The 26,733-nt window shown below is 43.0% G+C and overlaps 1 protein-coding gene across 2 annotated transcripts in view; it reads left to right on the plus strand.

The window, feature by feature from the left end:
• PIAS1 (protein inhibitor of activated STAT 1) overlaps window positions 1-26,733 on the plus strand; it is a 1,566,363-nt gene that overhangs the window by 243,198 nt on the left and 1,296,432 nt on the right. For both annotated transcript variants that reach the window (XM_044077888.1, XM_044077889.1), the window contains exon 3: window positions 21,637-21,721. In XM_044077888.1, the coding sequence (XP_043933823.1) occupies window positions 21,637-21,721 (85 nt within the window). The remainder of the gene's footprint in view (window positions 1-21,636; window positions 21,722-26,733) is intronic.

Consider the following 26,733-nt stretch of genomic DNA (forward strand, 5'->3'; position numbering starts at 1 on the left):
CCCTCAGCTTCTAACACTGAACCTTGCAGCCTGGCTAATTACCTAATCTCTCTTTTAACATCCCTCAGTAAACCTGTGATGGATATCGTTTTAGAGGCAAGGAGGCTTAGTACTAGAAAATCTTATGCTGAAAAATGGAAAGGATTCTGTGCCTGGAACCAATCTCAAGGGATGAGCACAGCAGCACCCAATTTACCTCAAATTTTACAATACTTAACTGAGATGCTTCACAAGGGCCTGTCTTTTTCCTCCATTAAAATCCACGCCTCAGCCATTTCAGCTCATTATAACACAGAACCTCCCCTCTTCTCTCATCCACTGCTCAAGCAGTTCCTCAGAGGGGCCAAAAATTTGAGACCAATACAGGAGAGCTCCAACCCCTGCTTGGGACCTTAACTTTGTTTTGGAGAAACTCACTGTACCTCCTTTCGAGCCAGCTGCTACTGCGGACTTAAAATTTCTTTCTTGGAAAACAGCTTTCCTTTTAGCAATCACTTCAGCTAGAAGGGTATCTGAATTACAGGCCCTTATGGCAGCAGAGCCTTTCATCATCCTTCATGTGGACAGGGTGTTCCTCAGAACCAATCCATCCTTCATGCTCAAGGTGGTATCCAGTGTGGCTCTTAATCAGTCCATTCATTTGACAACCTTCTTTCCCAATCCACAGAACAAAGGGGAACGGATACTGCATTCCTTAGATGTGCACAGACAATTTAGATTCTACTTGGACAGGACTAAACCTCAAAGGAAATCTGAATAACTGGTGGCATTTGCTACAGGGCAGAGGGGAAGGCTATTTCAAAGCAAACCATTTCTAAATGGATAGGCCATTGCATTCATTTCTGCTATAAGCACCATGGAAAACCTATCTCCCAGGGGATCAGACCTCACTCCACCAGGGCTGCATCTATCTCTACAGCCTTTCTCAGAGGCGTCCCTACCAGGGACATCCTAGAAGCTGCTACCTGGAGTTCTGTACATACTTTCACCACGCATTATCATTTTCCAATTTTCTCTAAATCTAGAGCTGGCTTTGTCACTGCAGTCTTGCAGGGCCTTATAGATGGTCCTAATGCTATTTAAATTCCTCCTCCCAAGCATAGCTTTGGGAATCTACCCAAATGTAATGACTGCAACAGTGGAACACGAAGAACATAATACAGTTGTGTACACTTACCATAAATGTAGATGTTCAAGTGTATTCACTGTTGCAGTCCTGGTTACCCTCCCTCTAGCCCTCTAACTTCTTTTGGTTATTCCTCTACTTTCCTTTACAATGCTTTAAAGCTTTTTGGTGTATTTGCTGTTTTGTTGGAGGTATATCATTGTACTTTTATATTTAATTGCTTTCCATGAGGGGGGCACCTGACATCTGAGGCAAGAAAAACTGATGTAATGGCTTCGGCTGCATGTTTTATACCCCTGACGACCTGATGTCATGGAAGAAGGGACAGCAACCGACGCAGGACCCAAGACTTTGTTAATCAGGCCGACTGGGGGCTAACTGCAAACAGAGAACCCAAATGTAATGACTGCAACAGTGAATACGCTCGAACATCTACATTTATGGTAAGTGTACACAACTGTACTTTCTTTCTTCTGTAATAAAATGGTCTAAGGTCCACCCCATCTTTCTTTTTAACTTGCTCCAAAATAGTAAACTTAAACCGGTGTTTGTTGTTCTCACAAATATATTTGTATAACGCATTGTTGGTGTTATTTTTCTTAATGTCATAGCAGTGTTCATAAGTACATTTCTTTATTCACCTTTCGGTCTTGCCTACATAAAATGCAACACATGCTTGACATAAAGCAATGTATACCACACCTCTTGAAGTACAATCGTACCTGTCTTTCATCTGTATTTTATGTCCATTAATTTTAATAGCATTACCTAACATAATGTATTTACAATAATTACATCGTCCACAGCAATGCATCCTACAGTAATTGATCGACTTTTCTTCCATAATTGGTTTCTCTAAGATGTTTTTAGGGTTAATCCTTTCCTATATATAATGCAAGGATGTTCATCTATTCCATCAAGAATGCCCACTTTTTTGTCCATACAGTTTTAATCCTTCCACACTCTAAACTAAAAGTTGTTACTCCTCCACATATATATATTTTTCTAAACTTTTTCCGGAATATTTAGTCCACCCTGCTGTCCTCCCTTTCTTCCACCCAACAGTGGTTGATAAAACCCTCCATTTCTTTTCTCCACTACTTTTTCAATGCTATCAATTAATTTGTGTGGGTACCCTCTTTTCAAAAACATGTTTTTTAAGGTATTACATTCATCTAAAAAATCTTTTATTCTTGTCGCCATTCCAGCTGCTCTTACATATTGCCCTTTTATAACTGATTTTTTTCTGTGCTGCTTGGTGTGCACTACAATAATGTAACAGCCCATTCGAGTGTGTGGCTTTCCTGAAAATGGACGCCACATATGTGTTCCTGGATATCCTTTTCTAACAACACGTCGAGATAAGAAATCTTCACTTTTTCTGTCTGAAATGTAAATCTTAAAAATGTAAGTTCACTTCCTTTCCATAAAATGAAAATGTCATCCAGGTATCGCATATAGTTTTAAGAAACCATTAAACTCACTATTCAGAATAAACTTCCTTTCCCAAATTGCCATTACAATGTTGGCTAAAAGTGCCCCACAGCTTGCCCCCATTGCTACCCATTCTCTTTGTAAGTAGTATCTACCTTCAAAAAAAATAAAATTATTTTTTTAAGACCAATTCTAATAATTCTTCATATAGGTTCACTTGAGACTGATCCACTTGGTGGATTTCTAAAAATTCACAAAACCAATTATTTCCTTCCTCATCTGGAATCACTGTGTACAAGTCTTTTATATCAGTAGTTACAAAACAGTGTAAGAAACTTCTCTGTGTGGAAGATTTTCATTCCATATATTTCTAGTTAATCACTGTATATTAATCAGATCAGAGAATAGTAGTAGAAGTAGTGAACGTAAACTCGTCAAGTCAAAAAGTAATAATAGAAATATATAATTCTACAGCATTACTAAGTATTCGAAAGTAATCCAAGCAAGGCAGGCAGTCTGTTTCCAGTCCAAAATCCTTTATTAAGTACACAGACAAGCGATCCAAGTAAAACAAAAATAGAGTAATAATTTCCTCACAAGCTTTCTAAATATATATATACTTTTTATCAGGCATGGGAGTGGTTTATTGTGCTGTATAACAAAGTGTTATTGGTACACATATTAAATTCACATCCCTTTCCCCATCAATGTGACATTTGAGCTGGTCCTGCCCTACCTAGTAGCTGTCATAATAATATATAGCCCTAATGTACTTTAATGGTACATCTTATTTAACCAAATTATTAAGTATATTATTAAGTCTGTGATTTTATACAAGGCAATATACTACATGGCTGGAAATATATCAACCTTAGTTCATTTTGCGATCAACAATTGCATATAAATATATACATATACATTTTGCATGTAAAAATCAGTTTCTATTTTCATAACCTATTGTTAACAAAGATCGCTTTCATCCTTCTAGACTTCTTCAGGTCTGTGTACAAGAATCCTAAAAACCTATATAATTGTATAATTAGTTAGTATTGTTATTACCATCATTTTGAATAAAGTGGAAAAAAGAACCAGAAAAAAAAAATAAGAAAGCCTGGACTAAACTACTACTGTTCGATTAAAAGTTCATAGGTTCATACTAGGCTATCTGCCCCAGGGCATTTATAAGCCTAGCCAGAGTGTGTTTGGCTTTCGCCACACATTTTAAATTAATTTTGCTATGCCCTTTTTCGAGGTTAGTATACTGTGCCTCTGTCTAACAGTGACACAGAAGTGATACCCGGGGTAAACCTATGATCTCCCATCCACTCATCAAGATTCCTCTTGAAGAGAGTCAATGAGGGACTCTGCCTAACCTGGACTGGGATTTTATTCCAGAGTGAAGGGAGCCTCTGGGTTATGAATCTGTCCCTCCAGCATGTACTATTTATTTCAGTGCTGAGGTTCAAGTCTCTCGTGCGTGTAGCTCGATGGGATTTGGATTTTCTGAGGTGCAGCATGTCCATTAATTCCGGGTTGGACATGGCGTTATACGTCAGGCACAGATCGCCTCTGAGCAGGTGGTATGCCACTGAGTAGAGCTGGAGTTTCTTTAACCGTGCAGCATATGGCATCTGTTTGAGCCCTTTGATCCTCTTGGTGAGGTACTTTTGGGGTCTTTCCAGTTGCTGCAGGTGTCTGGTAAGGTACATCCCAAAAGGGGCATTGTACTCAATTATGGGCCTGATGAGGGATGAGTAAAGAGGCACGATGACCTCCCCTGATCTAGATGTGAATCCCTTCATGATTAGGTGGGCTATATAAAATGTTTTTCTAACCACTTTGGCCACGTGGTTGTCAAATGAGAGATTGCTATCAACTTGGGTCCCCAGGTTCCTAATTACTTCTTCTGTACTTAATGGATTACCACCTATGTGGTAATTTGTGGGCACTTTGTTTTTGCCAAAGGGGATGACTATACACATTTTGGCGTTTAGCTTGAGGCCATGGCTCTGGCACCAGTTGTCTGTTTCTATGAGGCCCTTTTGGAGGATGCTTGTGTCGGCTGGAGAGTCGATTATGGCGCCTAGTTTGCAGTCATCTGCGAACTTGGTCAGCCACAGTCCTTCCGTGTTGGCCTGTACCTCCGAGAAATATATATATATATATATTATATATATAGTATATACAAATATAAAAGTGCACTGGAACTTAGAAAATTGCCACATTGTTTACATGACTAATTGCATTTTATTTTATTTTTTTTCTACAAATTGGTTTTAAATACCATTTTAAATAATTTGAAATTTAAGTGTACATTTTGTTTCCATCATCATACATATATATATTTTTTTATTTTTATTATTTTTTTTCTGGTTCTTTTTTCCACTTTATTCAAAATGATGGTAATAACAATACTAACTAATTATACAATTATATAGGTTTTTAGGCTTCTTGTACACAGACCTGAAGAAGTCTAGAAGGACGAAAGCGATCTTTGTTAACAATAGGTTATGAAAATAGAAACTGATTTTTACATGCAAAATGTATATGTATATATTTATATGTAATGTCTGATCGCAAAATGAACTAAGGTTGATATATTTCCAGCCATGTAGTATATTGCCTTGTATAAAATCACAGACTAATCTACTTAATAATTTGGTTAAATAAGATGTACCATTAAAGTACATTAGGGCTATATATTATTATGACAGCTACTAGGTAGTGCAGGACCAGCTCGAATGTCACACTGATGGGTGAAGGGATGTGAATTTAACACGTGTACCAATAACACTTTGTTTTACAGCACAATAAACCACTCCCATGCCTGATAAAAAGTATATATATATTTAGAAAGCTTGTGAGGAAATTATTACTCTATTTTTGTTTTACTTGATCGCTTGTCTGTGTACTTAATAAAGGATTTTGGACTGGAAACAGACTGCCTGCCTTGCTTGGATTACTTTCGAATACTTAGTAATGCTGTAGAATTATATATTTTCTATTATTACTTTTTGACTTGGCGAGTTTACGTTTGCTACTTCTACTACCATTGTCTGATCTGATTAATATACAGTGATTAACTAGAAATATATGGAATGAAAATCTTCCACACAGAGAAGTTTCTTACACTGTTTTGTTTTTAGACCCACTACATTTTAGTGGGTTGTTTTGAGACTTCGGGGATACCACAGAGATTACTTGATGTTCATCATGTTACCCTGCTGCAGTCATCGCACTTGGGTTATCCTGTCGTCAGGCAGTCCCGCAGTCTGCCTGATTTCCAAAGTCTTGGTCCGGCGTCAGATGCTGTCGCTTCTTCCCTGACGTCAGTGCGCCAGGGGTATAAAAGAGGCATCCGACGCCATTTTCTTCAATCTTTCTTGCCGCGCGGTGCCCGAAGCAGAAGCAGTTCACAAGTGCTGGTCGGCCGACACCTAAGATTTTCGAATCGAATTTCAGTCTGAAGTCTTCAAAGCTAAGTACCCCGTTGGGGAAACTTTTCTTGCCTCAGTCCGATGTCAGAAAAAGTTAACAATTGCATTTCTTGTGGGAAGCAAATACCTCATAAGGACTTTCATTCTTATTGTATACCTTGCCTAGGCCCAGACCACGACGTCACTGGTTGTTGGTTTTGTGCTAGGTTCAATAAGCGAACTATAAAGCGACGCTTTGATTTCACTCGACACTACTTCGGTAGGAAATTTAATTATACTATGCCATCGGAGCAACCGACTACCGGCATGCATAAAAAACGCAAAGATAAGGACAGGCAGCCTAGATCCAAGCCAGACTCCGAGGCCTCGGCTGGGCCTGTCGCCGGTTCTCCGGTTTTCAGTGAGGCGCCTACACAGCCCCTGACGAACGCAGAATTGGAACCCCAGACCGCTTCGGATTCTCAGTCAGAGAGTACTAGGCCGACGCAGCCATTTTCTTTAGGCCCTACCGACAACATTGCAGAAGGAGAAGCCGGTGCTGCGGAAACACCTTCGGTTACAGAAGGTGTCTTTAGACTGACTACTGTCACCATAAAATCTTATGCTAAGCTTAAGACTCCTTTAAAACCTAAAAAGACTGTACATCAGTCTCCAGTTCAAGGCCCCATGCCTAAGAAACAGATGCTTAAGATGGCTGAAGATTTGATTACTCTGATCAGGTGCTCCCAACCCCCCCCCCCCCAGACAAAAGACCAAGACAAGAGGAGGATTATGCCTCCTCTGATCAAGTTTCTATTTCCTCAGACTCCTCTGAGGAACAGGATTATTCCTTTCCCCCTTATGACGATTCTGATGCTGAAGACTCCATTCCCTCAGCATCTCCCCCTGAAGAGACTATTCCTTTGGGGAAACCTTACATACCACGAGGGAACATTTCCACTGGGAAGGTCAGGACTACTCCGACTCAAAGAAAAGGCTCCGAGAGTTTCTTTTACTTCCCCAGAACAGACCACTTGCTATCCCTCCAGTTTTAGACATTGTGGATGATGTTTACTTAGAATCTAGTCTAAATCCAGATTCTCTGCCTCCTGCTCCAGCCAAACCAGACAGATATTATAGAGTGCCTGACTCACACAAATTCCTTTACAAAAGCCCTGTTGCTGACCCAGAAACAATCTCCCAGGGTCCCAAAGGGGCTAAGGCTTCTATTGCTAAAAATCCTGTGCCCTCTGAAAGGGACTCTAGAGCACTAGATAGGTGGGGGAAGAAGGTTTACACCTCAGCTACTCTAGCTATGAGAGCATTAAATTGTCAATTTCACATGCTGAAATATCAGCAATTCCCAATGTCTCAATTAAAACAAAAGATGAGCACACACTCTCAACAGTCTGAATTCAAGGAAATGCAGGATCTGTTGCATGCAGCTGAACAGGTGGGCAAACATACTTTACAATGTGGATTTGATTCCTTGGAAGCTTCCTGTAGAGCAGCTGTTGCTGGGTCTGTCATACGTAGGCATGCTTGGTTAAAGGAACAAACCCTGCCTGATCATGTTAAAGCAAAATTACTAGATGCACCTTTACAGCAGGATGTCTTATTTGGTGTCAAAGCAGAAGAGGTTTTAAAGAAAATGAAGGATAAGGCAAAGTCTATGCAGACGGTCAAGGATTTCTTACAGGTACAACCCCCTCGCTTCAGCAGAAGTTGGCCAACAAAAAATTGGTCCTTTCCAGCTTCTGACAGGCCACAGAGGGGTAAATACAGACGCCCAAGGGGCAGAGGTCAAGCACAAATTCCTTACAAACCTCACCAATGGGGCACTTCAACACAGAAGGGAGGAGAAGACAGGCCCCAAATTACTAGAAGACAAACACAATGACTTAACCCTCAAACTGCCAAGCAAAACTCTCTTGGCAGCTCCCTTGGGAGGAAAATTAGCATTTTTTGCAGACAACTGGCACATCATCACAAAGGACAAATGGGTCCTAGACATTATCTCACAAGGATACAGATTCCATTTTCATACCTTGCCAAGGTAAAAGGAATGCCAAACCTGCCACAAAATCAATGGGCAGAGGCACAAAAACAAATTGCAGCTCTCATGGACATGAGAGCCATTCAACTGGTGCCTACACAGGAGCAAGGCCAAGGATTTTACTCAAGGCTCTTTCTAGTCCCCAGAAAGGACAATGCATGGAGACCCATTCTGGATCTTTCAATTCTAAACACCTACTTGCAAGTACCCAAATTCAAGATGCTAACACTACAGCAGCTTCTTCCCATGTTGGGCAAGAAGGCTTGGCTAGTAACGTTGGACCTCAAGGAGGCATACCTGCATGTCCCTATCAGACAAAATTGCAGCAGATACCTCCGTTTCATTGCAGGTTCAACCCATTACCAATTCTCTACACTGCCCTTTGGCTTATCTACTGCGCCCAGGGTCTTCACAAAATGCCTGGCACCAGTAATTGCATACTGCAGACAAAGAGGAATTCAAATATACCCATACCTGGACGACTGCCTCATCCAAGCAGAAAGCAAGGACATTCTCTTACAACATGTGGCGTTTGTCAAACACCTTCTAAGTTGCCTAAGGTACACAGTAAACGAAAAGAAATCAAAACTAGTGCCCTCACAAAACATGACATTCCTGGGTGCCAGCTTGAATACAACGGCCCAGATGGCTTATCTCACGCCAGACATGCAACTACAACTAACTCAATACTTCAAAATAATGGCAACAAAGACCCAACTCCCTGCAAGAAAAATTCTGCAGGCCTTGGGATTCATGGCATCTTGCATACTACTAATACCATTTGCAAAGCTGCATATGAGGAAATTACAATGGTACCTGAAAAGCGTATGGGCTCAACACAGCCACAGCTTGGAAACAATGATACCTCTCATTCCCTGTCTTCAACAGGAGTTTCTATGGTGGTCACAGGCATGTCACCTCAGCAAGGGTCAGCCTTTCACCTTACCCCCAGCCAGGCAGACTATGACAACAGATGCATCAGAAGACTATACCTGGGGAGCACACATGGCAGTTCAAGGCAAATGGACTACAGATCAAAGATATCTGCACATCAATCAAAAAGAAATGCTAGCTGTACAGAATATTCTGACAGCTTTCAAGGACCTCTTACATCCAGGACAACTTATAATAAGGACAGACAATACCACAGTAATGTGGTACATAAACAAGCAAGGGGGTACACACTCCTACCCTCTATGCAGGCAAGCAATGACCTTGTGGAACACAGCACTGACTTACCAAGTTCATTTACAAGCACAATTCCTGCCATGAAGAAAGAACACATTGGCAGACGACCTAAGCAGAAACATCCTGGATCCCCATGAGTGGAAACTGGATCCACAAGTATTTGCAATGATAACTCAAAAATGGGGCCGCCCAGACATAGACCTGTTTGCCAACCCCCAAAACTATCAGCTACCAAAATTTTGCACAAGGACATTCCACCATTAAGCTTGGAAAGTGGACGCACTCTCATTCAGTTGGAAAATGTTGACAGTATATACCTTTCCTCCACTGCCCCTTCTAACAAAGGTGCTACTGAAAGTCAGAATGGAGAGACCACAAATGATACTCATTGCCCCAGACTGGCCACGCCAGCACTGGTACCCACTACTAAGGAACATGGCCCACGGCCCACCATGGATTTTACCACAAATTCCTCATCTGCTCACACAGCAAGACAGTCAGATTTTACACAGCCAGCTCAAGATCTTAAATCTGGCTGCATGGCAAATCACCTAAACAACCAGCCAGCTCCTCTATCACAAACTGTTCCTCTATCACAAGCTGTTATGGATGTCATTCTGGAGGCCAGGAGGCCCAGCACCAGGAAAACCTACTCAGACAAATGGAAAAGATTTTGCGCCTGGAACCAAGCTAAAGGCCAAAATCCCCTTGAGCCGGACATACCTCAGATTCTACAATATTTAACTGAGATGTTACACAAAGGACTTTCTTTTTCATCTATTAAAATCCACGCCTCAGCTATTTCAGCTCACTACAACATGGATCCTCCCTTATTTTCACATCCACTTCTAAGGCAGTACCTCAGTGGGGCCAAAAACATAAGGCCTCCCAGGAGAGCACCCACGCCAACTTGGGACCTCAACTTTGTTCTGGAAAAGCTTACGCTACCAACTTTGAGGCAAGTTTCTCAGCTGATTTAAAGTTTATATCATGGAAAACTGCCCTGCTGCTAGCAATTACTTCAGCCAGAAGAGTCTCAGAGATACAGGCACTAATGGCAGTGGAGCCTTTCCTCATTTTTCATCAAGACATAGTCTCTCTACGAACTAACCCCTCCTTTATGCCAAAGGTGGTATCCAGTGTGGCTCTAAATCAAACCATCCATTTACCCACCTTTTTTCCAAATCCACAGAACAAAGGAGAAAGACTCCTGCACTCCTTGGACATTCACAGGCAACTACGTTACTTCTTGGATAAAACTAAGGCTTTCAGAAAATCTGACCAGTTGTTTGTATCCTATGCTACAGCATCACAAGGAAAGGCTATCTCAAAACAGACCATTTCAAAATGGATAGGACATTGCATACGTTTTTGCTACACCCATCATGGAAAACCAGTTCCTGCTAGCATAAGGCCCCACTCCACCAGGGCAGCAGCTACATCTACAGCCTTCCTCAGGGGGGTGCCAACCAAGGATATTCTGCAAGCTGCAACTTGGAGTTCAGTACACACCTTCACCAAACACTATCACTTACCACTATACTCTAAGACCAGAGCTGGCTTTGCCACTGCAGTTTTGCAGGGCCTGCTAGCCTCCTCTAACCCTGTTTGATTCCACCTCCCATCCTTAGCTTTGGGATTCAACCCAAGTGTGATGACTGCAGCAGGGTAACACGATGAACATAGTACAATTTTGTACCTACCATAAATGTAGATGTTCGAGTGTTCACCCTGCTGCAGTCCAGGTTACCCTCCCTCCATCCCCTCTGATCTAACTGAAATCTTTCTATGCCTTTATATCTGATACAACCTTTGTGGTGTATTTGCTTATAGCTGGAGGTATGGTTTTGTTTGTGCTTCACTTTTATTATTGGTACTATGTAGTGACCTCCTATTGGGGGGGGGGCACCTGACATCTGGGGCAAGAAAAACTGAAGAAAATGGTGTCGGATACCTCTTTTATACCCCTGGCGCACTGACGTCAGGGAAGAAGCGACAGCATCCGACGCCGGACCAAGACTTTGGAAATCAGGCCGACTGCGGGACTGCCTGACGACAGGATAACCCAAGTGTGATGACTGCAGCAGGGTGAATACTAGAACATCTACATTTATGGTAGGTACAAAACTGTACTTTTTTTATATCAATAGTTACTAACGTATTTTCTGTTTCATGCTCTAATTTATTCATTTTGTTAATAAAGTCCCAGGAATCCCTACAAATTTGTTTTTCTTTTGCCACAAGGTGTTTTCATTTTGTGCCCAAAAACTTGGCACATGCACTTGTTAAGGACCCCCTAGCGTCCACTATTGGTCTCATAAGGGGATCATTTAAGTTTTTATGTATTTTTGGGATTCTAAACATATTAGGGATCACCGGGAAACTCACATTCAAAAAAATTTAATTCTTCAGCTGTAATTCTGTTCTCATTCAGCAGGTACCCAATTTGTCCTTTAACTTTATCATATTATTCTGTGGAATATCATGGAATTATTCTGTGGAATTCCTTTTACTCTTGGTTTAAAGTCTCACATTAAAGGTTTTGTTCCGGCTGAAAATTTGTGGATCTTAGTTTTGGCTATTTTGAGCTGAAGGTTATAAATCAAAGTGGAAAAGGATGTTGGTGAAATGGTGGTTTGAGATACAAAGACTAGGATTTTGGATGCAAGTCTTTAAGGAGGTTAGTAAGAATCATGCGTAATATTGTATTCATAAAGTAGCAGAAGGAAATTGAAGTACAAAGCCAGTGCAAGTATCATGAAAGGTGATTTTACCAGTATGGGTATCTGCAAAAATAGGCAAGAGGGAGGTGGAATTTACTGGAGGAAATTTGCAAACAAACAAAGGTAATGAGAGCAGATAAATTGGGAGTGAAAAGTAATAGGAATGACTCTAAGCAGGAGTTTGGACTGCAAGTTAGAGACTGCCTTCCCTATGATTGACAACAGAGTGTAGGCAAGGATAAAGGAGTAGAGCTATGCTAAGTGAAAGATCGGCAAAAAAATCTAGAAAATTAATTTCAAAATCTAAATCTACAGTAATGGAAGTGTTGAATATTAAACAGTAAAAAAATAATTGTAGGTGGGATGTTTAGAAAAGGGAAGGAGCAGATATCATAGAAATATGTGGAATTTTTGGGAATAATATCTGGCAAGCAATGCTCAGGAGGAGGAGTGAGATTTAAGGGAAGGCAGGAGCTGTGCAGTTTACACAATGCTGGAATGAGTGAAAATTGTTAACTTATGTATACTGTGCATTGATAGTAATGCAAACTTTTGTTACAAGTTGTTTTCATTTTCAACTCGTGTATCAGTTTAAGATGTGATGATTTAATAAATGTGTGAAAAAATAAGTGTGCCTGTCACTGGCACAGCTAGAAATTAAAATGAGTCTATGAAAAACCAAAGTAATACTGTTTGGCACCTTGAAGTGGCCTATTATGTTTAAAGGAACGTAAGCTTCTCTGTCCCAGATGTCAGCTCACTAAAAATTGTCACTGACCATTCTTACAAATGCTTGGGGTTCTGGCTGTATCCATCCTTTTTATTACTCATATTCACAATTTATAGATTAAGGTGTCAGCTTTCTTGCACACATGCTGCAAAGTGAACTACCTGCTGACCAACCTGGTTAAGTGTAATATTGTGAAGAGTCCATCTTCTAATGCTTGTGTAAGCCATTTCAGTCACTGGTGCTAATAGCACCCAAAACATACAAACACCAGAGTCACCAGAAAAAAAAATGTGCAGGTTTATAATAGGGGTGTATATTATTTGGCCAGTTGCACTTCTTGGAGTCTGCTTGGGGTATAAAAATACCTACGCAGACACTTCCAAGCAAAAACTCTTTAATCTTCTAGACTTTTTTTGCATATTGGGGAACCATACATATATCTTGCCATTGTTTCTTTGTAAATTGCTTTTCCAGTCTCTCTTCCCAATCATTCATAACATTATGTGATTGATTCATATAGCTATTATGCAATATTATATAGGCCCTACTAATTATCCCTTTTTAACAGCAGCTTCTGCTGTAGAGTCAACTAAAAACAGTACCACTGCTGTTCTGTTACTTAGGATTCCCTTATTCCTCTCTCTTGGCCTATACTCTAATATCAACCCTTGATAGAGAATGCAGTCTCTAGGCTGCATTTCAAATGTATTCTTGGCCTCTTCCCATTCTGTTACCTTTGCTCTGGTATTACTTGCATCAAGTACCTTGGTTTCTTTGCCATTTTTCTCCAGTAAATTCCAACCCCCCCTTGTCTGTTCTTTGTACTCCTAGTTGCAGTCATCCCTATCAACAGAATCTCCTTTCTCCATTTTCGAGTTGGCTTAGTTCTTAGAATACCGTCTTCTACTTTATGAATGTAATATTCTGCATGGCTGCTGTTATTCTCCATAGTTATCTCCATCAAAGATCCCAGCATCTCCTTATTATTTCAGCTTCTCCTGTTTCCTCATTGTCCCTTTCCACTTTGAATAGTAGCTTTCTGCTTGTGCTATGTATAGAAGTCTTAACTGTGTAGCTCTGAAGTAACCCTTCAAATCAGGTAATACTTTTACTACTTTGTTGTGTTAGGAAGAGCAACTTATCCCCACTTGACTCTTACCCTCTTGATTTTGATTTATCTGTGATAGCTTTATGATTTTGGTTTTAATTATTCCATTGTCTTAGATCCATTTGTCAAGTCTCTTTGAACATCAAGACCCTGTGGATGATAGGATTGTGACCCAACACTGTAGAAGGTAAGTAGAGTCTTAAAGGAGTGCTGCTTCTCTGACCTGGTTTGGAGAACCCCCACCCCTGTGTAAGACTTGATTATCATGGCTGATAGCATGTTTAACCACCAAAAAGGTATGTCTATCTTGGCAATGTTTGAAGTTGTTATGGTTGTTGTCTCCACTGTATATCTTACTGTGTTGCTTCAGGCCTGTACGTTTAGGGAATGATTTCTGGTCTTCACCAAAGACTTGTGGGTCTGTTATGTTAAATCCACATTTCCCTCCATATGTGTTTTTTGGAACTGTTCCCTGTTTTTGTTTATAGGGGCAGAAACCATGGTAGAGTAGGCTCTTTGCATCTTTTCTTGCAGTAGCATAGATGTTACAGTTGTTCATTTACTTTACAACAGTAATAAAAGGACTTGTGGTTACCAAGCAGATAACCTTCCAAGTGGACTGGCAACTGCATTGTTTTTGTTATGGGTAACCTTCCATTGATCTGATGCTATCCGTGTTATCCTTCATCACTGACAGGTCTTGGATCCGACCTCGGATCTAAGCCTACAACTGATGGACAGATCAGGAGCTCAAGCTCCTCTCCTTCCCACAATCCCCTGCAGACCTGTAACCCCCAGATCTCGTTTGCCGTGGGAACGCTGAGGATGTGGTTCTAGACGCATGCTCTTTCCCTTTTTGGTTACTTTTAGTCCTTTTTGAAGTAGTTTAATGTAGCAGTAGTGGATCTTTTTCTGTTACCTCCCCTCCCTATCCTTTTTAACTGATTTTTATCTGTGGGTTTCCCACCCTTTTTTCCCCATGGGTCCTCCTCCTGTTGTTAGTTACCTAATTTAAAAAAAAAAAAAAAAAAAAAGAAGAAAAAGTAGTTTTTTTGAGTGTTTTTTATTTCTCTCCCCCCCTTGTTCGGTATAGTTGGGTTGTGTGTGGTGCTTTTTCTGTGTGCATGTGTGTTTGGTTGGAACATGTCTGACAAGCCATCTGGCTTTAAGAGGTACCCCTCATGCGGTCGGAAGATGCTTCATTCTGATTCGCACAAGGAGTGTGTTTATTGCTTAGGAGAGCCTCACCTGGAGGTTGAATGCAACATTTGTGCCACATTTAACCCCAGGGCTCTCATGGAACGCAGAAAACAAGTTACTGTTAAAAGGGTTAGCTCAGGGAGGGTACACTGGCTTCATTCTCTCCCTCTAAGCCTTCTCAGGATCCTAAGAAGAGACCCCCCTTCTCCAAGAGGTCTCCTTTGGTCTGCAAAAACCTAGGATCACTTATTGCAGATCTCCGAATACGAGTCCAGCCTCTATGGCTTCAGATCCGGGCACTTCTGCACTGAGAGCCTTGGATCAATCTCTTGGAGCTGAGGCCTTGGTGCCTCAGAGGTCTTTGGATCCGACCTGTTTGTCAGATCCATCTGGCAAGGCGTCATACCTTACCAGAGCTTCGGATCCAACTGTGCTGTTGAATCAGTTCCCCTTCATGATCTAAGACATCGGATCCGATGCTTCGGAGTCGTTCCCCCTCCCAGGACCATAGGGCATTGGCAGGAGCTCCAGCTAGGTCTGGTCATTCTTCTCCATCTTCCAGGTCCTCCAGAAGTTTATTATCCACAGATATGGCTAGGATGATGAGAAGTTTCCTCAAGGCCCAAATTGAATTGGGCTTGTTGCTGTCCCCAACTCAGATGCCTAGGGGGCGGTCCCCATCCACGGGACATCACTCTCCTCTTCTAACCCAACTGGGTTTGGAATGCCATAATCAGAGCATTCCTTGTCATAGGCCGATGATGTCCAGCATTCCTTCTTTCTCAACACCGTCAAGGTCCCTGGTGGGCTGTGTTCTGCTGCCCTCGGAACATGCTGCGCTTCGGCCCCGAGAGGTCAGTTTTGTCTCCCTGGGTTTGGGTTTGGGCCTGGAGTTTCTGACCAGTCCCTTTCCTTGGGGGCTTTGGCGCTAGACAGCTCTGGGCTAATATCATTTGGGGTCTTCTGTGCTGCGTCGGGGTCCCTTCTCCCTGCCCAGGTGGCTGTGGCCACAGGAGAGGAGAGAGGATCCTTTTCCAGTCCGTTGGCCTTCCGGGCAGTAGAGAGGACCTTCTCCAGTTTGGCAGTCACCTCTCCTTCATGTCTAGGTCCTCCCCAGCCCCTCTCAGCCTCATCATCCTTCCAGGGTCAGCCCTCCCGCAACTGCCTTCAGATGGGCACTGCCCACTTGGGGTTCCTGTCTCTTCCAAGTCCTCCCCAGAGCCTACCATGGAGAAACCCTCTCGGAAGACAGCATGTAAGAGGAAGCACCTGGACTCTCCTAGAGAATTCCTCACCGAGGACACGGATTTTGAGGAGGGAGACAGGTCCCTTAGGCTTCCGTCTGAGGAAGTGTCCTTTGTATACATCCTTGAAATTCTCAAGCAAAGAGAAGGTAGGTGTTCCCCCACTCTGTCTTTGGAGGAATGCATGTTTCTGAAGGCCTTCAGGATGTGCCCATCTTCTACTTGGGTGTCCCCACCCCATCAACGAGCTTGTGGAGCTCATCGTCGGCAGGGCTTGGATGAAGCCAGACACAGTGGAACAGGTACCCAAAAAGGCGGACGAATACCTTACTCCCCCAAAAATCAGGCTTTTTGAAGTAAGGGCATCTGTGTTGATGCCACCATGATGGCTGCCACTACTAAGAAGGAGCTAGCGGAGCAGAGCACCTTGCTCCATCCCCCAAATAGAGTGTCTCAGGCTATTGACTATTTTGGAAGGCAAGTGTTTGCCTCAGCTACAATTGGACTGAGAGCAACCAACTGCATGGCACATTTTACCTGGCTTTAGAGGGATTTGATGTCAGAACTCGCCACCTTCCTTACAGAGTTGCTTCCTCTGGAGAGTCTTAAGCTGGTCTCTCCTAAGTTGTCCACTCTGACTTCCCTGGTTAATGCTTCGATGAGGTTGATCTCTAAAGTGGCGGAAGCCACCTCTTGAGCGACTGGCACAGTTATTGCCATTAGATGGCATGCCTGGCTTCTCAGTTGTGGATTTGCGGACCCCTTCATGGCATCTTTTAATAACACTCTCTTTGATGGTTCGACCTTGTTGGGACCTTCAGTCGAGGAAATACTGACCCGCAGCGAGCAGGAGGGTAAGACTCTGTCCGTAGTGGAAATCAAGTTTTCTACTCCCAACGATCTTTTTCTAAGGCTCAGAGAGGTAGTAAGAAATTGTGGTTCCGCAGGACTCTGTCCTCCTTCCTTGATGCTCCTCAAGAATCCTCATCCGCAAGCCAGGGTAGAGGATTCAGTGGTAGACACTGATCCAGAGACAGAGGGGGTATGCAGAATCGGGGCTTCTGGGAACCTTTCTTGGAGAAGCCTTTTCAGCGCTCCTGAAGTGCTGCCTTAACTGTCCTGCCCTGGAGGCAGTCGGGGACGATTCTCCCTTCACCCACTAGCCTGGACAAATATCTCCTCAGATCAGTGGGTATTAAAGATTATTTCCAGGGGTTACTTCATTCCCTTTTTTCAGCTCCCCCCTGGTTTCAAAATCTCTCCTGGACGTTTCTTCCCACCAAATGGAGTTGGCCCTTTTTGATGTTCAAGACCCTCTTCTGAAAAGAGCCATTCAAGAGGTCCCAACAGGGCAATGAGAGTCCGGAACTTACTGTCGCTTCTTTTTGGTGCCAAAAAAGACGGGGACCTGCGTCCAGTTTTGGACCTCAGCAGACTGAGTCTGTCAGTCCAGAAGTCCAAGTTCCAGATGGTCACTGTTCAGTCCATTCTGCCTCTTGTACACGGATGATTCGATGTGCTCAGTGGATCTCAAGGACACATACTATTATATTAAGGTTGACAGACGCTCCAGTAGACACCTGCACTTTTGGTTAGGGGGCAGTCACTACCAGTTCAAAGCCCCGTCCTTTGGACTCACCACAATTCCCCTGGTCTTTACCAAATGTATGGCAGTGGTGGCAGCTCAGCTCCAACTGCAAGGCTTCTGGGTCATTTGGTGCCTGGATGGCCACCAGGTATACCCTCAGTCTCTTTCAGGATCTTGGTGTCATGGTCAACCTGTCCAAATCCAATCTTTCTCCATGCCAAAACTGAGTTTGTCGGGGTTCAACTGGACACTGTGTCGGAGACTGCAGCACTACCTTTTCGCAGAGTTCAACTTATTCGGGATCAGGTTTCTCGCTTGCTTTTTCTAGAGTGCCCAGCAGCCCATCTGATTCTTCAAGTGCTAGGTTCGATGCCAGCTGCCATCCAGTTAGTGCCATTTGCACTCACCAGGGATCACATGTGGGTTCTGCAGTGGACCCTGGCAGTTCAGTGGTCCGCTCAGGTTCATCCCATGTCCATGTCCGTCAGGATGACTCGTGTGCAGAAATCACCTTGCTTGGTGGCTTCAGTCTCAGGACCTAACTCTAGGCAGACCCTTTTGTCTTCCTCTGCCCAAGGCCACGGTGACCATGGATGCCTCCCTGTTCGGGTGTGGGGGAGGGCATTTTCAGGGCAGGACAGTTCAAGGCATGTGGCCCCACAGAGACCAAGTTGCACATAGACGTCCTGGAGATGAGAGCAGTCCTTTAAAGTTGCAGGCCTTTCAGGAATGCCTCCCTCTCGGGACTATAGCAATTCAAGCTGATAACATGGCGGTTGTCTTGTACATCAGCAAGCAGGGGGGAACATGGTCTTATCACCTGTGCAGAGAGGCCATGAATGTGTGTGAATGGGCGATGTCTTCTAGGTGCTTTATTCTTGTAGCTCACATTCCCAGCAGTTCCAGTGTCCTGGCTGACAAACTCAACAGGTCTGTCTTAAGTCCCCATGAGTGGTTCCTGAATCCACCAGTGGCATGTCAGATGTTCAACCATTGGGGTCAACCATGCTGCATTCTCTTTGCTTCCCCAGTCAACCACAAATGCAGCAACTACTTTGCCCTGATCCCCTCGAAGGGGGAATCACCCATGGATGCTCTGGTTCATGATTGGCCATCAGGACTCCTCTATGGTTATCCCCTATTCCACTAATTCCCAAGGTCTTGTAGAAAGCTCACCACCTGAAGACCCCTCTCGTCCTCATTGCCCCCTTTTGGCCTCATCAGGCATGGTTCGCCCTTTTTCGGTCTCATCTGAAATATCCTCCCTGGATATTGGATCCCGTTCTGGATCTTATTTCCCATTTCTGGGGGCTTCCCCTTCCCAACCTCCAGACTCTTCGTCTAACCACTTGGTTCCTCCAGTTCCAGTGATCCTTTCACAGACCAAGCTCCCCCCTCTCTGGTGAGAAGTATTATTTTGGCATCTCGGAAGCCATTTACGAAGAAGGTGTATTCCAGTAAATAGAAACGATTTTCTATTTGGGACAGACAACGTAATGTGGATCCCTTTTCAGCCCTGATTTCTGATATTTTGCTGTTCTTGGCTTCTCTCTTTCAGGAAGGTACTAGTTTCTCCATGATTAAGCTCCAGTTGGCAGCCATCTCTAATTTCCATTTGAACCAGGGTCTTACCTTTTTCTTCTAAATTATGCAAAGCCTTTTTCAAAGGGGTCTTTTTTCTTAGACCTCCTATCGAAGATCCTTCCCCATCATGGGATTTAACTCTGGTGTTGCAGTCTTTGACACAAAAGCCCTTTGAACCAGTTTCATGTTGTGATTTTAAGTTTCTGTCTTGGAAGACGACATTTTTAGTGGCCATTACTTCTGTCAAGAGAGTTGCTGGGTCTCAGCATTAAGCCCCCTTTTATGGTCTTTCACAAGGATAGGGTATCCCTCAGAACAAATCCTTCATTCATTCCCAAAGTGGTTTCAGAAGCTAACCTCGACCAATCTATCCAGCTACTAGTTTTCTTCCCTAATTATTCTGATAAAGGGGAATATACTTTACATAAATTACATTGCTTAGACGTCCATAGGCAACTACATTTTTATCTTAAGAGGACTGAAGAATTTTGGAAATCAGACCAGCTATTTGGACCAGAAAAGGTCTGTCAGTTTGTAAGGTAACTATTTCCAGATGGATTGCTAGCTGTATTTCCTACATTTATGATAGCTGGCATTTGGAGCTATCCAGACCAGTTAAAGCCTTAGGTTTGTGGCTATGTATTTGACCTTCTTGGCTAAACTTTCTTTGGATGAGATTTGTGCTGCTACTTGGTCTAATCCCCACACTTTTGTTTTGCACTATAAGTTGGACTTGGTTTCTAGGAATAGGGCTTCCTTTGGTTCCTCTGTGCTCTAGCATATCCTTCCCTGATGCCACCCAAGGTTCATAATAGCTGGGGATTCTGATACATCCGTGACGAATAATGACATGGATAACATCAGATAAAGAGTTATGTACTTACCATAACTTGGAATCTGTGCTGTCCAGTGTCATTATTCATCACATTCCTGTCCTCCTTCCCCCTTCCTTCTGGGGATCTGGTAGAGCTGGAGCGATGTTTTTCTTTGGAGGTAGTTTAGTCTCTGGGGCAGACAGTGCTGCCCTTTCTTTGTTTAGCAAACTCGATCTGAGGGTTACAGGTCAACGGGGGATTGTGGGAAGGGGTGGGGCTTGAGCTTTGGATCTGTCCATCAGTTGTCTGCTTAGATCCAAGGTTGGATCCAAGACCCATCCGTGATAAATAATGACACTGGATAGCACAGATTCCAAGTTATGGTAAGTACATAACTCTGTAAATGCTGTGGTGAAAGTACTGGGGCAGTGGCTGCCTGCAGTGCTTGCTTCAAAAAATATCTGTGCTGCAACCACTTAGGTTTATAGGTGGTAGTCCAGGAGACCATTAACGAGCCTATGTCAGATTTCCAGTTGCCCCAAAGCACACTCTGGTTTAGTGATTTGCTCAAGGCCAGACAGTAGGCTGTTGAAGGCTAAGGGAATCAAACTCTACACTGTAAGAAGCTACTCTAACAGCTGAGTGCCTTAGCCTTCCACATCAACCGTCAGACTTGTTTTTTAAAGGTACACACTTTCTGCAATCATTATTGTTCCAGCTGTGACTCTGGGAGTCAAGCTTTGTTTGGGAAGTTTAAGGCTTCGCTCTATAAACTCTGCTTGTGCAGTCCTTTGGCTCATTTCGCAAGGCTTTGCTCTATAAACTCTGCTTGTGCAATCCTTTGGCTCATTTTGCAATAGTTGCCACCTCTTGTCATTCTTCCCAACCAAGGACCCATCACCCAGCATTTTCAAGTTTACATTTAACAGATATGTTCATACTGTGGCTTTTGAACTAGGAGAGACTCTTCCATAATGTTCGCTAGTGTTTTGCCCCATTGCCCTTTGAATGAGTGTTTCTTTTGCCAGCACTGGTTGTTGAAGTCCCCTTAAGTCTGGTAAGTCGACATGCATGTGCATGTTACTTAATAATTTTTCATGTTCTCATTGTTATTCAGTTGTATACATTTTTTTGTTAATGGTATGGAGGTGAACTGGTGGGCTTAGTAGAAGTGCTTGCTTATGTAGCCAACATGTTATATTGGGTATGTGTCAGTAGGGGTTGGGTGAACATCCCTGAAAGCAAGATCTGTCCAAAAAATTGCTGAACTGTGATTACTGGAGGTGAACCTGGCCATGGACTAATGAATTATCTCATAGATCAACTGTTGTATTAAGGATATTTTCAGAACACTTATCCATTTGTTTTCATTTTTGCTCTTGAACTGGCACAGATGAAAATATTATTTTGATGTCTTATTTTAGTTTCAGATAATAGCCAACGGTATCAAGAAACTTGTTTTGCATTTGCGTTGACACCACAACAAGTCCAGCAGATTAGCAGCTCAATGTAAGTATGCCCTGTTCATAAAGCATTTGGGAAGACTCTTTCTTGAGATTCTTAAGAAATATAATTATTTTAATAGGACTCAACATGATTCACATATTCGGTATGTAAACATGTAAAAAGTAGCTTTAGTGGTCTTACATCTGAGGCTTTGTAGATGATGATAAATATGGTCATATTTTGTCTCCTCCTTCCCAGAGCAGAACATAAAGTATCACATTTCTTGGTCTTTTGCTGAATTTACTGTTAATAGTATACTCCTTCTAACGTTTTGTAGAAAAATTAAAATTAGCAATAAGTAGGTACTGTGATGCTCACATGTTTGGATTGTACAAACCTTTGTGGCAAGATTAAAATATACTCATTTTTTCAGTTTCTGCTCATACTGGTACTTTAAGCAATCACCATGTCTAGTAATTGTCTGTATAGGTAAAATGGAGCCTTTTCATTTTTTGTGTTCACTAAATTAATGCAGTAGTGGACTGATCAACTGCTTGCCTGAAAATGGATCATTTTTTTTGTCTAAATAGTTTAAAATATCAGTCAGAACTAGCCACGGTGATTGCTTAAAGTACCAGTATGTGCAAAAACTGAAATGTGTATGTTTTAATCTTGCCACAAAGATTTGTACATTTCAAACATGTACATCACAGTAACTACTTATTGCTAATTTTAATTTTTCTAACCCTGAATGCCATCATTAGGGCAGACATGATCTTGTGTTCTTGCTGTCATGGAAAGCTACATGTTTTACTGCTTAATGCGCTATGAGACCGTAGTTGATAGGATTGCAGCATCCTAGTCTGTGTTGTCAGATCACATCACTGAGTTAGAGTGGAAGTAGTGAGAAATACTGTCAGGTTTGTGAATCTTCAAAGTTTCAATGACTTTTTTTTGCAGTGACTTTTACATATTTGTTTCATACATGTTACACCATGTATGAACATTTTTTTCAAAAAGACAAAGAAATGACTTGAAGTAACATAGTCTTTTTAGAAAAATTATATTTTATGTGTTTTGGGTACTGTCTTCCTCACCTGAGTCAACCAAGAGTAGCACGCATCCTGGCTTGCAAAGCTTGGCTATTTAGATAAGGTTCTGTCAGTGGTTCTCAGGTTTATTCACCTTTGGACTGCAGATGGATTAAAGGAAAACTCCACCTTCTCCTACAGTTTAACTCAACTCTTAGGTTGTTTTTCTCTCTACAATATGGTCCCAATGTTGTGTAGGTACCAGAAACCTGTCTGTACTTTATAAAACTTTCACTTCCTTGATTGAAATCAAAGGAAGGAAAGACCACCCACTTTTTTTAAACTTCTCACATAATTTGAAGAGACACAGAGAAATTTGTAGTCTGGTACTCCTGACAATTTTATACTGGTAATTAGTCCTGCTGATATCAGGAGCTCAGCAGTTGCTGTAAAAAAAAAAAGGAGAGAGAGGGGTCTGGAACTGTTTTTCACTGTGTTTATTGCAGAGAGGAAGAGAAAGTGCCATTGTGTAAAATCTTACCATAACGGTAGATGTCCTTGCCTTCACCGCTGCAGTATTCTTTGCTAATGGGGATTCCTTGCCGTGAAGCCCTCACTCCAGCCAGTTTACAAAAGATTTCCACTGCTTTAAGGTACGCAGAACGTCACCTGCTTACTCCTTGCGTAAGGAATGGCATAAAGGTAACATTCGGGCATACCATCCTCAAAACAGATTGCCCAAGTAGGAACAGCAGTCCAAGGAAAATCATTGAGAATCTGCACAGCCAGGAAGGGAAAAAAAACAGGGGGGTGGCGGGAGGGAGTGAATACTGCAGCGGTGAAGGCAAGGACATCTACCGTTATGGTAAGATTTTGCACAACTGTACTATGTCCTTACATTCACCGTTGCAGTATTCTTTACTAATAGGAGAGTGCAAAAGCTCAAGAAGAAACCTGGGAGGAGGAAGCCGCAGAGCTCTCTAAGAAGCCATGAAGTATGGCAGCAACAAAACCACCTCTGGCTCTGGAGATACCATCCAACTGGTAATGTTTGGTAAAGGTATGCACAGAAGTCCAGGTAGCAGCTTCAAGAATGGAATTGGCATCTAAACCCCTGAAAAGGCACCAGAAGAAGCCACAGCTCTAGTGGAATGAGCCTTAACAGAAGAAGGAAGACTCTTGCCATGAAAAGTGTAACAAAAGGAAATACCCTTTGAAATGTAAGTAGAAATAGTTTGCTTGGAGACCGCCAAACCCAAAGACCTAGGATGAAAGGAAACAAACAACTGATCAGACTTCCTGATAGCTTTAGATGTTCTTCGTGTTTCACTGTTGCAGTCATCACATTTGGGTTATCCCTGCCAGGGTAGCCCTCAGCTGGCCCGAATACCAGAGGCTTAGTATTTCTGCTACGGTTGTTGTTGCTTCAGGACTGACATTAGGTCCTCAGTAGTATAAAATAAGGCAGCCGACACAATTACATCAGTCTTTCTTGCCATGGAGCCCGAAGCAGAAGCAGTTTGCACGAGTGCCGGTGGCTGCTACCTGAGTTTCGTCTACCGAATTGAAGTTGAAGTCTTTTAAACCTAAGTACCCCATTGGGGATCCTTTTTTCTTGCACTAACCGATGTCAGAAAAAGTTAATAATTGTCTCACCTGTGGAAAGCAAATACCACACCGAGACTTTCATTCTTACTGCGTCACTTGCTTAGGCCCAGACCACAATGTCCCCCTTTGTTGCTTCTGTGCTTTGTTCAATGCCAGAACTGTCCATTGTCGGGCCCTTATTGTAGCTAGATATTTTCACTTACAGTCCTCGAATTCCGATATGGCTTCAGTAAGCCATCCAACAGCAGATCTTCCGAAAAAACGTAAAGATAAAAGACAGAGACAGACCGCACAGGTCCAAACCTACTGATGACGCTTCCGTTAAGCTAGTCGTCAGTTCTCCAGTCCTCAGTGAGGCACTTTCGCAGACACTGATGCCCGCTTCTGTGGATTCGCAGGCTGCTACTGAGACCCTTTCGGAGTCCGGTATGCCGCAAAACTCTTCTTTGACTAAGGATCCTGCGGTCGTCTCTACCTTGGATGGGTCTGGAGCCGCTGAGCAGGCACCAGTTTCCGAGGAAGTCCTTCGCACTACCGATTCTCAACACAAACCGATGTCTTTTTTCATGACTACCATTCTTTTGAAAACTACCGTGTTTCTTAGGCCCAAGGTACAAACCACACCCAAGAAACCGACGACCCAATCTCAGGCACCTGCTTCCTTGCCTCAGTCTCAAATGCTTAAAATGGCAGAAGACCTTATCATGCTGATTAGGGGAAGCCAAGCTACCCCCTCTAAAAGGAAAAGAGATCTGTCCCCTGTAGTTTTGTCTGAACAAGAGTCAGATGACTTTGATGCATCTGAATATGAAGACATGCAACCCCTCTCTACTTATGAGGATTCTGACGCAGAGGATTCTATCCCTTCAGCCTCTCCCCCAGAGGATTTTTCCTTTGGGGGAAACCCTTCATACCTTAAGGGAGCATTTCCAATGGGAGAGTCAAGACTACCCTCAGTCTAAAAAGACACTCGGAATTCTTAGATCTTCCACAGCACAAACCCTTGGCCATCCCCCCAGTCCTGGATGTTGTGGAGGATGTTTTCCTGAAGTCCAGCTTGATTCCTGAGACCCTCCCTCCTGCACACAGAAAACCAGACAGGTACCGTAGAGACCCTGACCCACACAATTTTCTTTTTAAAAATCCTATTGCTGACCCTGAGGTAATTTCTCAAGGGCCTAAAGGGATTAAAGCAACCTCTGCTAAGAATCCCACCCCCTCCGATAGGGATTCCTGAGCACTAGACAGATGGTGTAAAAAAGTATACATTTCAGCTACTCTTGCTATCAGGGCACTAAATTGTCAGTTCCATATGCTAAAATTTCAGCACCATACCCTGGCTCTCCTCAAACAAAAAATGTCTTCCTTTCCTGCTTGTGCAGAATCTAAAGAGTTACAAGAGTTAATACATTTTGCAAGTCAAGTAACTAAACACACCTTGCACTGTGGTTTTGACGCCCTAGAAGCTTCTTGCAGGGCAGCAGTCACTGGATCTGTCATTAGAAGGCATGCATGGCGAAAGGAACAGCCCCTGCCAGACCATGTCAAATCTAAATTGTTGGATGCCCCCTTGCACAAAGACAACTTATTTGGCAGTAAGGCAGAAGAGGTCTTAAAAAAGATGGAAGAAAAAGCAAAATCTATGCAGACAGTTAAGGATTTCTTACAGGTCCAGCAAGCATTGTCCCACCAAGCACTGGTCCTTTCCTTCTCCCACTAAGCCACTCCAGCCCAGGCCCCTGGGAACCAGACTCCCCAGACAGCAGCCACAGGGAATTAGAGATCTAAGCAGTGGACTACTTCCACTTCAAAACCAGGGAGTTCTAAGCCACCCCCTTATGGTAAGAACTCACAATGACTCACCTCCCTCACCCCCTCCCTCTGCCCACCTTTACTTACCCCTAGGAGGAAAACTCTCCTTTCACGCAAGCACCTGGGCCACCATTACCAACGACCACTGGGTTCTCAAAATAGTGTCTTGGGGATACAAATTTTCCTTCCACACCCTTCCAACCCCAGAAGGGTTCCCAGATCTACCTCCAAACCAGTGGGCAGAGGCTCAGAAGCAAATCATTTCCCTGCTGCTATGAGGGCAGTAGAGCACGTTCCTGCAGAACAGATAGGCCAAGGTTTCTACTCCAGACTTTTTCTGGTGCCTAGAAAAGAGGGCACCTGGCGCCCCTCCAGCAGCTGCTACCCATGCTCTCCAAGGACACTTGCCAAGCCACCCTAGATCTAAAAGAGGCCTACATCCACTTTCCTATCAGGGAATCATGCAGGAAATATCTCCATTTCAGGGCAGGATCTCAACACTTTCAGTTCTCTGTGCTTCCCTTTGATATATCTACTGCTTCCAGAGTTTTCACAAAATGTCTGGCTCTGGCCATTGCCTTTTGCAGACAAAGGAGTATCCAGATTTACCCATATATAGACGAC

This window comes from Protopterus annectens, chromosome 7.part0 (genome assembly GCF_019279795.1).
Source record: "Protopterus annectens isolate FY-2018-M chromosome 7.part0, PAN1.0, whole genome shotgun sequence".
NCBI classification, from domain to species: domain Eukaryota; kingdom Metazoa; phylum Chordata; order Ceratodontiformes; family Protopteridae; genus Protopterus; species Protopterus annectens.